At 33.5% G+C, this 13,164-nt stretch overlaps 1 protein-coding gene across 3 annotated transcripts in view; it reads right to left on the bottom strand.

Annotated features, from left to right (window-relative positions):
- The window catches only part of LOC111457477 (ankyrin repeat-containing protein NPR4-like), a 15,211-nt gene extending 2,471 nt beyond the window's left edge, over positions 1–12,740 (bottom strand). The window contains exons 1-3 of one of the 3 annotated variants that reach the window (XM_023099691.1): positions 12,402–12,740; positions 12,244–12,314; positions 12,050–12,098 (exon numbers count right to left, since the gene is read on the bottom strand). In XM_023099691.1, the coding sequence (XP_022955459.1) occupies positions 12,050–12,098; positions 12,244–12,314; positions 12,402–12,714 (433 nt within the window). In that variant the 5' untranslated portion in view covers positions 12,715–12,740. Of the gene's footprint in view, positions 1–11,564; positions 12,099–12,243 lie in introns of all 3 variants that reach the window. The other 2 variants (XM_023099690.1, XM_023099689.1) reach the window with 2 other exon arrangements.
- Between the last annotated feature and the right edge of the window lie 424 nt (positions 12,741–13,164).

Raw genomic sequence — 13,164 nt, 5'->3', positions numbered from 1 at the left:
AAAAAAAAAAAAAAAAAAAAAAAAAAAAAAAAAAAAAAAAAAAAAAAAAAAAAAAAAAAAAAAAAAAAAAAAAAAGTCCATTTGTCCAAACTCTATACTTTTGAGATGAGAGTTTTTCACACCCTTATAAATAATGTTTTGTTTTCTCTCCAATCAATATGGGATCTCACAATCTACCCCTTTCGAAATTCAACATCGTCGTTGGCACTCGTTCCCTTCTCTAATTGATGTGGGACCCTCCACAATCCACTCCCTCTTTAAGGCCCATCATCCTTGTTGGCACACCGTCTTGTGTCCATCCCCTTCGAACTCAACCTCCTCGTTGGCACATCGCTCGGTGTCTAGCTCTAATATCAATTGTACCAACTTAAGCTCATTTCTAGCCGATATTGTTGTCCTTTTTTAGATTTCACTTACGGACTTCCTTTCAAAGTTTGTAAAATGGTTTCTTAGGGAAGGTTTTCATACGCAATCTTTTGTTCTCATCTCCAATCCACGTGAGATCTTCTAATATAAAAATAATAATAATAATAATAAAAAAGTAAAAATATCTAAATATTACTGTAACCGAGTGAAAAATCTTTTTTTAAATAGAGAATATGGAAGGGAGGAGAGCTAAACGTGACAAAGATTATTATAATTAAAAGAATGTAGTCTGTGTATGGTAATACCTAATTATTAAGTTAATAATTATTAGTTAGGTGCAACTACTCCTTGCTGTCCACGATGCCACGTTACAAAGATAAAGTGTTACCCTTTTTGTTTTGGACGAAAAATGGTTAAATGCATTCAATTTTTTATGAACTTTATTTGTATTCTACAAATTTGGAGTTTTCTTTGGACCAACATTCAAAAGTTTTAATTACCAAAATTAATTTAAAAGATTACTTTTAAATTTTGTATTTTTGTTTAAAACATATTTGTCAACATTCCAAGCTTTTCTTAAAAATAGTAATAATAATAAATTATCGACTTTTAAAAGTTTCATTAATATACTTACGCTTTTTGAAAAGATAAAAATTATATTCGGAATTTCAAAAGTTTCAATAACCTTATACCTTTTATAAAAAAAACCTAACTTATAGTGTGTATATATGTTTATATAGACATTAAAGTATTGATTGTGATGTCATCTTTACTCAAGTCTTGGGATACTGTTGTTTCTACGATGAGCAGTTCTCGGAGATCTGAGAAACTGAAGTTCGATGAAACTTGAAATGTAGTTCTTAACGAAAGAATTCGCAAACGAGACATTGGGAATTGATCTAGTAGTGCTCTCAATGTTGACCAAAGGGGAAGAAGTAAATCAAGGGCTCAAACAAACCTGATTGATGAAAATAAAAGAAGCGAGAAAAATCTTCAAACAATTGAAACCTAAGGGAAGAAGTAAATCAAGGGCCCAAACAAACATGATTGATGAAAATAAAAGAAGCGAGAAAAATCTTCAAACAATTGAAACCTAGGGGAAGAAGTAAATCAAGGGCCCAAACAAACATGATTGATGAAAATAAAAGAAGCGAGAAAAATCTTCAAACAATTGAAACCTAGCGTGTTGGAATTGTGGAGAAAAAAAATGCAGTTTTGGACAAATTGTACAAACCAAAGAGGAAGCAGAATCACAAACTAGAGGATGATAATGGTTCTATAGATTTAGTAGAAGACATTGTTGATGCTCTTAACCTCAGTGTGGATAGCCCGATTGAATCCTAGATTTTGGATTTATGTGCATCTCTTTATTCTTCTCCAAATAAGGAACTGTTTTGAAATTTCAAATCTAGAAATTTCGAGAAGACGTATCTTGCCGACAACAAAGTCTTTGAGATTGAAGAAAATTGGGATGTCTACATAAAAATTATCGTAAGAAATTAGTGGATATTAGAAGATGTTAGATATATTCCTAGTCTCAAGAATAACTTGATCTCTTTTGGTCAATTGGATATCACAGCTTATGCAGTAAAGTTTGGGAAAAGTTCGTGGAAGATTATGAAAGACGATATGCTGGTAACACGTGACACAAAATTTGGAACTCATAAGACAACCCTTATCCTCAGCCCAACGATCCAAGCTTTTGTTGAAGCAAGAACTCTTGGATCAAAGAAATTAACACCTCCTTATACAAAACTCGGATCAACCAAAAAATAAGGCTAGAATTAGATTACCTCCTAAGATCGAAGACATAGAAGCAAGATTTGGAACCTTATTCTAAATTGAGTCACTCAGGGGAAAGATTTGGAACCTTATTCTAAATTGAGTCACTCCACGATCAAACTTGATCAAGGCTTGATTGAATGGTTCAGATGCAATCTACCACAAGAATTGCATGAAACTTAGAAGTGTGAAAGAGGATGCTCGTATTTCTAAGGGCCAAAGTCTCAATTTGAGATCTCACTTTCATTCTTTCAGAATTACCTTTTTATTTAATAATTTGTGGGTATTTATAGTCTCCCCACAAAAGAAACTTTCAATTCTTGAAATGACCACGGAAGAAGTTAGTGGTCATAATTTAATCCCGATCCCCTTAAATCTCTACAAGAGAAGAAGTCAATTTCACCCATAACTTCCACCCTTTTGCCCATTACAAGAATTATGAAATTAAAAATAATAAATAAAGTTTTGTAAAAGTACAATTTATAGCAACTTCATCCTCTTCTTCAATTGTGCAAATATTCACTTCTAAACCTCCAAATGGCCCTTCCTCAATCAAATGAGCTTGTAACACATAAAGTAATGGTTGAATCGAGCCTATTCAATCTTGTAGATGACTAATGAATGCTTGTTGAATCTTCTTGGCCTTGAAACGTGTAATAGGTCCAATTGAAACATTTGGAACACCGTGATCCTTATCACATTATATACCAATGTAGGGTGTATAAGCATGATTGCTGAGTTCTTTCAATTCAAGTCTGCAGCACAAAAGGCTTGGATATATAAACGTCAAAGGAATGAAGATGTTGGCTGCAAAAATAATTTTAGAAGGCGTGAAATCTTTGACATGGGTCTTTGTGAGAATAGCGTTATGGGCAAACAAAAACGAGTTAGCTTCACAAAAGCTGCAAGAGAATCGACGAAAGTGCGATTGAAAATGGTTCATACAAACGCTTTGGAACCATCTCCAGTTTCAAAACATAGTGGATCAAAGTTCTACGTCATCTTTATCAATGAATTTTGCAGAAAGCTATGAGTTTATTTCTTAAAACACAAGTCAGATCGACTAAGTTTCAAAACTTAGTGGATCAAAGTTCTACGTCATCTTTATTGATGAATTCGGCAGAAAGCTAATGGGTTTATTTTCTGAAACACAAGTCAGATGTGTTTGCCACCTTGAAAAGTGGAAAGTTGATATTGGAAATCTGACTTGAAAATCAAATGTGTGAGGTCTAACCATGGATGAGATTATGAAAAGTCAAAATTCAAAACATTTTGTGCAACTGAGGAAATCAGATTAACGATGGCAATTTCCGGTAAGGCAAAACAAAATGGTGTTGCTGAAAGGATGAATAGAACATTAAATACGCGAGCTAGAAGTATGAGACTTTATTTTGGATTGTCAAAGACATTATGGGTTGATGATGTAAATACAGCAGCGTATTTGATCAATTTAGGGTCATCAGTACCCTTGAGTTCAAGTTGTGATAATAGATATTGACAGAAAAAGAACTCAAGTTTTGGTTGCAGTGTATGTTGATTCAGAGAAGAGAGACAAGTTTGATGCTAAGGCTGTGAAGTTCTACCAATAGGCTATGGTCCTAGCATGTTCAAGTACAGGTTTTGGGATGACAAGAATTGAAAAATGCTAAGATATTGGACGTGACTTTTGATGAAAATGTCCTATACAAGAATAAAAAAATAAAAGGTTATGAGACAACGAAACAAGTGGAGTTGAAGGAGTTGCAGAAAAATTCACCAACTGATGCGGTAGCAGATACTCAATAAACTCCTAAGATTGTTGCTAAGAAACCAGAAGTGGAGCAAGTGACACATGAGCATATGTTGAGCAACAATTAGAGTGCCAGATATGTATTCACTTTCAATACACTATTTGTGACTAATGAATGTGAACTAGAGTTCTTTTATGAGACATTATAGTTGAAGGATACAACTAAGTGGGAGCAAGTCATGGATAATGGGATGAGTTGGATATCTAACTTTCAAAATTGTGTTGCTCTTTAATCTACTAAGGCTTAGTACGTTGCAATAGCTGAAGTTGGAAACGAGATGACATAAATGACAAACCATCTAGAATTCTTATGCAAGAAGTAGAACGAGATGATTCTTTATACAGATAGTCAAAGTGTCATTGAGTTGGTGAAGAACCTGGTCTATCATTCAAAGATAAAACACATCAGAAGATGATATCATTTCACTCGCAGGTTAGTGGAATAAGGTGATGGGTTTAGAGAAGATAGAGGGTGAAAAAATCTAGCACGTGTTGACAAAATGTGTTAATGTTGGAAAATTGAAGTTGTGCAAAACCTTAATTGGTCTTGCGCAATGAAGATATTAATGATCGTTTGAGGATGAAATTCTTGGTTGACTAGATCAGCCTACTACAAAGGTGAGAATTGTTATATTTATAAGTTATTCAATGGTTATACATTATAAGACTATATATGACAAATGACATATATAGTAAACAACCGTGTATAGTAAATGGTTGTATCTGGTAAAACTATTTAGGGTAGATTGTTCGATATATAGTAGATGACTATATCTTGTAAAGTTATAAATTGAATTATATATATTTGTATGTGTGTATGTATATGTGCATTCTCTATTATGATACATACTTAAAATTATTAATATAAATATCTATCAATATTTTTCTTTGTATCTTCTCTCTTGTTTTTTTTTTTTGTGTTCATCTAAATCGAATGTAATATGTGAGTTGTTGTGTTAGTTCTAACAAAAGTTACTAAAATCAAATTTGAGAGTTAAAATATCATTTTTAAAAATTCTATCACCCGAATATACCAAACTCAAAACTTAAGAACCAAAAGTATAATTTTGTATATTGACATTTTATGTAGTAAGTATTTTGTTTTAGTTAAAAATAAGAAAAGTGCACGAGTAATTTTATATTGATATCGAAATACATTTTAATTAGTTAAAAAATATATGAAAAATATATCTTTATAATTATAATAATACTAGTAATGTGCGTAGACTACTCAATTATGTAATCTGTATCAATAATTTCAATTCCAAATAACTCCTAATAAACAACAATATTTAAGGTGTGGAATAGACCAACCAACCAAAGGCTATACCAAAATTGTTGAGAGACTTGAGATTAACCATTACAAATCCGTGTAGAAATGCGAATGCGAAGAACACTACTTCCGCACTGCATTAACACCCAACTACGAACCCTATTATTTTGTGGAACTCGACTGATGATCGGTAGAATCACGTTCACAGAGGCCATGAACGAGACCACGTTTGCAATTGAGTAAATAAAGTAGTTTATTGGTCATTGGGATGCCATAATAGAGTTATCTCTAATTACTTTCCTCTCTTTGTTGAGATTCGATGGATTCAAAATAGTGTTTCCTTTATCATCCGTTGTATTTAGGAAGCCTTTAGGAAGCCATCATGACGATTCATAAATGTTTCAATGAGCAGCTTTATGCCCTCTAAATGGTTACTTTCTACACATAAATGTAAAACAGTCCGACCATCGTTGAGCTCCATCCAAATAGATTGTGGTGTTGCATTGATAAGCTATTTTGATATGAACTAAGAGACATCAATCATACAATATACTTCGATGAATATGTTCGAATCACGAGTTTAGAAACAAGCTTTCTTTACTCTTGATCTTGATCATCAAGGTAATCCGTTTCATCTTTCATGAAGTCGACATGTCCATTAATTACAGCATAATGGAGAGGAATGAACCCGTTGTTATCGTAAACCAAGCAAGCACTCGTGTTCTTCTCCAACAAAGCTCGAACGGTCTCGATGTCTCCATTTTTTGAAGCAAGGTGGAGGGGCGTTGGTTGAAAGGCGTCGACCTCAGACTGCATCACAATTCTAATTTCTTGATTTTGAGCAGCATCATCAGGAATATCATTCAAAGAGGGCGTGGGATGTTTGAGATTCTGCTCCATTCTCACTATATTTTAATTCCACTCTCTTGCTTGCTTGCAGATTGTATGAAATGAGAGTAATATATAAATCAAAAAATGGGAAAGTCTTGTAAAGAGATACAATTATTGGGTGAATTTGGATTCAAATAAACACATTAAAGTGAAAGTAATCAAAATTCAAAATATACCATAAACACCAAACACTAGAGTTGCCACGGCCATCTATACTCATATCATAATTAAATATTTAAAATTTTATCATAAAACATAAACTTCATTTTAAAATATTGTCATAGATTTACGTGTTAGAAAACATCTTTTAGATGATACAACAAAAAACTAAATAAATAAATAATGTTAAAATTAAAAGACTCTCTTCTAACCTAAGTCTAAGAAAACAAGTACAATTATCCTATGCATGTGTCATGGTCTCGAATTGCGATATCGTTATTAGCTGTATAGGGATGTCTAGGCTTTACTTGAAAAGATATAACACACGGCTTGAGTATTTTAAAAAATACTCAATAAGTAACCCCACTGTTGGGGTCAGAGAACGTGAACATATACAACTCATGATCTAAGGACTTATCATTTAAAAACCATCATAGGGGGTCTCCAGTTCGGAAAAAATTGAATGTGTAGAACTTCCTTACACATGACCCACACGTGTGAGCGTGGGTCCCCAAGTGATTCGCACCCCTTGGACCCATCATAATCAAGGTAACTGCCCATAGTGACGGCCAGAGGTCAGCAGACCCCTAAGTTTCATGCGAGGCATGACCATTTTTAATCATAGTATATGCATCTATACTCATCATCATAAATGGAGAAGTATCCTCATGTATATAAACACACAAAATGCATGAGGTCTCTATAGTTTTCATCTTTATGACACAACCCTATACAACGTTCAAACATTACTCTAGTAACATGCGCGCATTGACCTTCATACATTCATCATCATTAACATTAACTAGGGTTGTCTTTGAAAACTCATCGTCATAATGCATCATAACATCTAATACGTGCACCACTTTAATTGGAACATCATCATATTAAGTTATTTCATCATCATACGTCTCGCATCATCTTATTATTATGCATCATCATCATCATGTCAACATCATGTACATCATCACATCATTCTACAACATTATCACATCATCACATCATTCTATAACATCATCACATCATCATATAATATTATCAATTATATTATCTAACGTTATTAAGTCATCATATAATATCATCATATAACATCATCACATCATTTTAAAATGTCATAACACCATCGTATAACATCATCACATCATCATATAACATTATCACATCATCATATAACATAAAACATAAATGACACATGCAAGGGCCACATGGCACGAGTCGTCGTATATTAAGACAAGTCTTCTAACCGAGCCAATAGTAATGGCTCTTACTTGGTTGGCTTAGGTCGAAGCTACTACGACTCCTTGATGCTAGCTTAACATTGATCTCTCAAATTAAATTATTACTACGGAGTCCAACAATCTTAAGTTAGAATTCTACTGTGGGAATTGACTCACCTAGTTTTGCATAAAATAATTTAAATAGCTCAGCCTAATTATGCATAAATACTTCACATTGACTCCAAAAATTTAGGTAATCATACTAACCTTAAAAGCTTCCGAAAATTTAAAACTAGCTAAAAGATAATCATACTAACATTAAACGCTTTCAAAAAATTGAAACTAGAAGAAAGGGTTCGAACGTATCAGTCCCAAGTCGGATCAGCCAAAATGTTGACCTTGAGCAATTAGAAAGTATACTCTCCGACAAACTCGAACGGTTCAAATGGGATGTTAAAATGAAGTGAGGGACCGCCGTTTTGTAGCAAAGACCAACCCCCACTTCTCAAACTTTAAGAAATGTGGGACTAATCCATTCTTTTTTTCTTTTTTAATTCGAATATTTTGGGTTATTATGATAATAAAAGATGTTTTTTTTTTTTTTTTTTGGAGCATTCATTTCTACGCGTACACTTTGTCTAGATATGAAAACTAAATGCATGTTTTGAAAAAGTCTTTGATGTACAAACCAAAACCATATTTGGGTCCTCTTGAATTAAAGTCTCGTGGAGGTTGGTTTTGCTTTTAATTTCTAAGTTTTAGTTAGGTGAAATCTACTTTAAAAAAAAAATAAAAAAGAGATACATGAATCAACCGAGGTCAATTCCAAGTGAGATAGGGTAATTAAGAAAGGTTTAATGATCCAAGTCCACCACTAACACATATTGTCCTCATTCGACTTTCCCTTTCGAACTTCCTCTTAAAGCTTTAAAATATGTCTATTAGGGACTGGTTTCTATAACCTTATATAGAGAGTTTCGTTCTCCTCTCCGATCGATGTGAGATCTTATAAACTAAAAGTTACTACTTATATTAATAAAGTATATCTTGGTTTTCATCCATTAATAAAGATACCAAAATCCTTAGCATTGTTATACAATCACTCTTTTTCATCCATTAATGTCGCGCCACAAATTTTGGCTTTATATGAACTTTAATTGTACTCTAGAAATTTTGGCTTGAATAAAGTTTTTCTTTGGACGAACATTCAAACCATGTCCCTTTCACCAAACAAAATTCAATATATTTGAAAATTTAGAATCCAATCAATTTAAAAATTCATAAATATAAATAATTATGGTCGTGTGGGAACCTATTCGAAAAAAAATCCTAGGAGTTCCTATGATTTAGTCACCGAAAAGAAAAATGCACCTTGTTTATATAGACACTGACTTGTGCAATTCTTCTCAGTTTTTCTTAAATATCCTCACGATCTCTCTCATTCAAATATGTTCTCGGTTCATTCATGTACTCTTTACTCAGGTGTCACATGCCCAACATATTTCGCCTTGGTTCGTCCTCGAACCACATCTTATTGGAAGAGGTACTGCTTTTATTCCATTAGTTACGCCTCATGCCTAGGATTCTCATACATCCCCTATGACATGGTCACTTTACTTGCTTCTCACTTTTAATAATGAAGACTATTACCATAGACCAATACAAATTCTTCCTCGATTCTTTGTTCTCACTCACATACATCCCATTAATGGATCGTACAATTTGTCTCTCTCTTACTTGGTCTTGCAAATTCATCTCTTGACGTAATTTAGATATGTATTTCATAGATTGACGGATTCCATCAAAATTTTATTAAAAAGCTATCCAAAATGGATCATTATTACCATGGTTCTCATGTCTTTGTGCTTGATGAAACATAGATTTGGCTGATTTTCTTTTGTGACATGTTGCAAAGAATGCAAATAGACATTTTTTTCCTTATAATCCTTATAAAATACAAAGTTTTAGAACCAGACAAGATTTATAAGAACATAAAAGAAAAAAATATATATATATGAAAAGAATAACAAAAATGACACTTTTTTGTTTTAGATGATGGACCCATTATGAATAGATGAGAAAGAATAAGAAAATTTCGGAATGAAAAATAAGAAATAAACAATAACAAAAGCATATATCCGACCTAGAATCTAAAGCTTTGATACCAAATGTTACGAAACTTTTGGAATTCGATCTAACAACCTTGTTAAAGAACAAAATCTTTAGATCTGAACTATCTTCTAAACTATCTAAGAACCCAAAAACGATAAAGAATCAACCCAAGGGAAAGTTTTGGAACAAATTACCTTTGATGATTAAGATCAAAAGTAAAGAAAACTTGATTCTAAATTTGCGATTTGGATTATTCCACAAGTTAGCTTGATCAAGACTACTTTGTAGCATGCAAACCTAAACACAAACATCTATGGTACAATCTTATCATCTACCATGAAATATTTGTGACATGATTGAGACACCTTATTTTGTATCAACAAGTGACACTTGAGCAAATGTTGAGAAAAAGCATCCAAAACCATAGAGAACTATATAGGTATTCACCTTCATTACAATATTTGTTGCTGACGGATGAAAGGGAGCCAGAGTCCTTTGATGAGGCCCTATAGTTGGAGAATACAACCAAGTGAAAGCAAGCCATGGATGATGGGATGAGTTTGATGTCTAGGCTTCAAAATTGTGTTGCTCTTTCATATAGTTAGTATGTAGCAGTAGCTCAAGTTGAAAAGGAGATGATGTGGATCATAGACTATCTAGAAGTATTAGGCAAGAAACAGCGTGAGAAGATTCTTAATATAGATAGTCAAAGTGTCATTCAGTTGGTGAATAACCTAGTCTATCATTCAAAGACAAAACAAATCAGAAGACGTTATCATTTTAGTTGTAGGTCAGTGGAAGAAGGTGACGTGTTTAGAGAAGATAGAGGGTGCAAATAATCTAGCGGACATGTTCGCACAAAATGTGTTGATATTGAAAAATGAGGTTGTGGAAAACCGTAATTGGTTTGGTGCAGTGAATATATTGATGGTCGTTTAATAATTCAATTCTTGGTTGACTAGATCAATCTCCAATAGTATAATTGTTAGGTTAGGAGTCTTCTCCTTATAATAAGGAGGTCAGGTATATAGTAAACAACTATGTATATGTATAGTAAATAATTATATATGGTAAAACTCTAGATTGTGCTCAGAAAATGTACTTTTGCATTATATGCATTTTCTATTACGATACATAGTTGAAGTCATCAATATAAACTTCTAATCAATATTCCTCTTTGTATTTTCTGACTCCGGTTTTTTTGTGTTCATCTATCGAATGTGCGAGTCATTGTGTTGTCCAAATAAATGCTATTAAAATCAAACTTAAGATTTAAAATATCAATTATGAAAATTCATCGCCAAAATTATACCAACCTCAAAACTCGAGGAACCAAAAGTAGAATTTTGTATAATGACATTTTATCTATAATGTATTTCAATTAGTTAAAAATAAGAAAATTGTACCCGAGTAATTTTATATTGACATAAAAATGTATTTTAATTATTTTTATATTGAATTTTTATCTTCTATTTTATTTGTTTTCGCTTTCATCTATTTAGATTCGATTTGTGAAACCTCAAAAATTGGGTTGTGACAACTTTTGAATCTTAGTGTATTGAACAACACTTTCTGAACAAGAAATTAAAATAACTTAAAGAGTATCAAATCATGTTCTTATAGTTTTGTAAGCCTCGTGAGAATAATAATCGTTATCTTTTTAGATATCTATAATATGAGGTACATTTTTTAAACACACAAACTTTGAACCAAAATAAGAACATACACATTAATCAATATTAGGTATTGGATGAAATATTGTATTAAAATAATTTAGTTGAATTTATATAATATTTGAGGTGTGGTACACTTCAGGGCTGTGGGCTTTAAGCTTAGAGGTGAAACAGCTGCATAAGCAATTGACCACCCAAATAAGAAAACGAATTACGTGGAATAGACCAACTAATCCAACCAACCCGAACAAAAAGTATGTTGCTAAATAATATCCAAATCCTATAGCAAGATTGTCGACGTTAACCATTATAAATCCTTGTAGAAAGGCCAATGCTAAGAACACTACTGCCACACACATGGCCAACACTAACACCCAACTACAAACTCTATTTTTTAGTGGAACTCGACTGATGATTAGCAGAATCACGCTTACAGAGGCCATGAACGAGACCACGTTGGCCATTGAGTAAATTAAGTGCTCTACTGGTAGTCGGTATGCCATAATTGCACTTCCAGCTCGGTGAATTGTCCCATTTTTCAAAGTAGCACTGTCTGGAGTGTCTTCTTGCCAAACACCGCCTGCAGGGTTCACCCCAGCTTGAAAAGTCACGGTTGCGATTACTGTACCCACCAACATCATTGTCCCTTGCACTTCTTGAACCCAATCTCCTTTGTATTTTAATTTCTTCCTCCATGCCTTCCACCGCCCTATTCTAAATGATGCAGATTCTCGTCTTTGTTTTTTAGAATTTCGAGATTCTAGACTTCTTTTTCTAACATTTGAAGTTGTGCTTATTCTAGTTTTTACTTCAGAGAGTGAGAGTAAATATCCTACCATCTGCATTAAAATAAATAAATTACAAAGATATGGAAATAACAATAAATGAAAATAGCAATAAACAGATACAAGATATGATACCTATGGTGAGCAGCAATGGAAGACAAATATCTTTATACCCTTAGAGTTTTTGTTTATTACTTACCTCACTTTGTCTGAGTTTGATTGATAAATCCAAAATAGTGTTCCCCTCGTCATCAGTTGTATTCAAGAAACCTTCGTGACGATTCATAAATGTTTCAATAAGCAGCTTTAGACTCTCTAAATGGTTACTTTCTACGCATAAATGCAAGGCAGTTCGACCATCTTTAAGCTTCATCCAAATAGATTGTGGGGTTGCATTGATAAGCTCTTTCGTGATCTCGACTTGTCCATTAATTACTGCATAATGGAGAGGAATGAAACCGTTGTTATCGTAAACCAAGCAAGCACTCGTGTTGTTCTCCAACAAAGCTCGAACGGTGTCGATGTCTCCATTCTTGGAAGCAAGGTGGAGGGGCGTTGGTTGAAAGGCATCAACCTCAGACTGCATCACAATTCTAATTTCTTGATTATGTGCATCATCATCAGGAATAGCATTCAAAGAGGACGTGGGATGTTTGAGATCTTGCTCCATTCTCACTATATTTCAATCCCACTCTCTTGCTTGCTTGCATTTAGATTGTATGAAATGAGAGTAATATATAAATCAAAGAAGGGAAAGTCTTGTAAAGCGTAGTACAATAATCTTACTTTGACACATTCAAACTTATGGTCTACGTTGGCCCTTCAAAGCCACACTTTTTTTATTCAAGTTAGAATTAATACATTACCCAAACTTTTTGTTGACCTTTCTGTCGAGCGGTTTCCACACTCTTATACAGAATGCTACGTTCTCTTCCTTATTCATTATGGGATCTCACAATCTACCCCGTTTTGTGGCCTAGTGTCCTCGCTGGCATTCGTTCTGTTTTTCAATCAATGTGGGACTCCCCACAACCCACCCCTTTCAGAACCTAACATCCTTACTAGCACACTGCCTCGTGTCCACCCCTTTCAAGGCTCAACCTTCTCGTTGGCACATCGT

Source organism: Cucurbita moschata, unplaced genomic scaffold (assembly GCF_002738365.1).
Source record: "Cucurbita moschata cultivar Rifu unplaced genomic scaffold, Cmos_1.0 Cmo_Scf00020, whole genome shotgun sequence".
Classification (NCBI taxonomy): domain Eukaryota; kingdom Viridiplantae; phylum Streptophyta; class Magnoliopsida; order Cucurbitales; family Cucurbitaceae; genus Cucurbita; species Cucurbita moschata.
The sequence above is the reverse complement of the archived record's forward strand: the minus strand, read 5'-3'. Positions and strand labels throughout refer to the sequence as shown.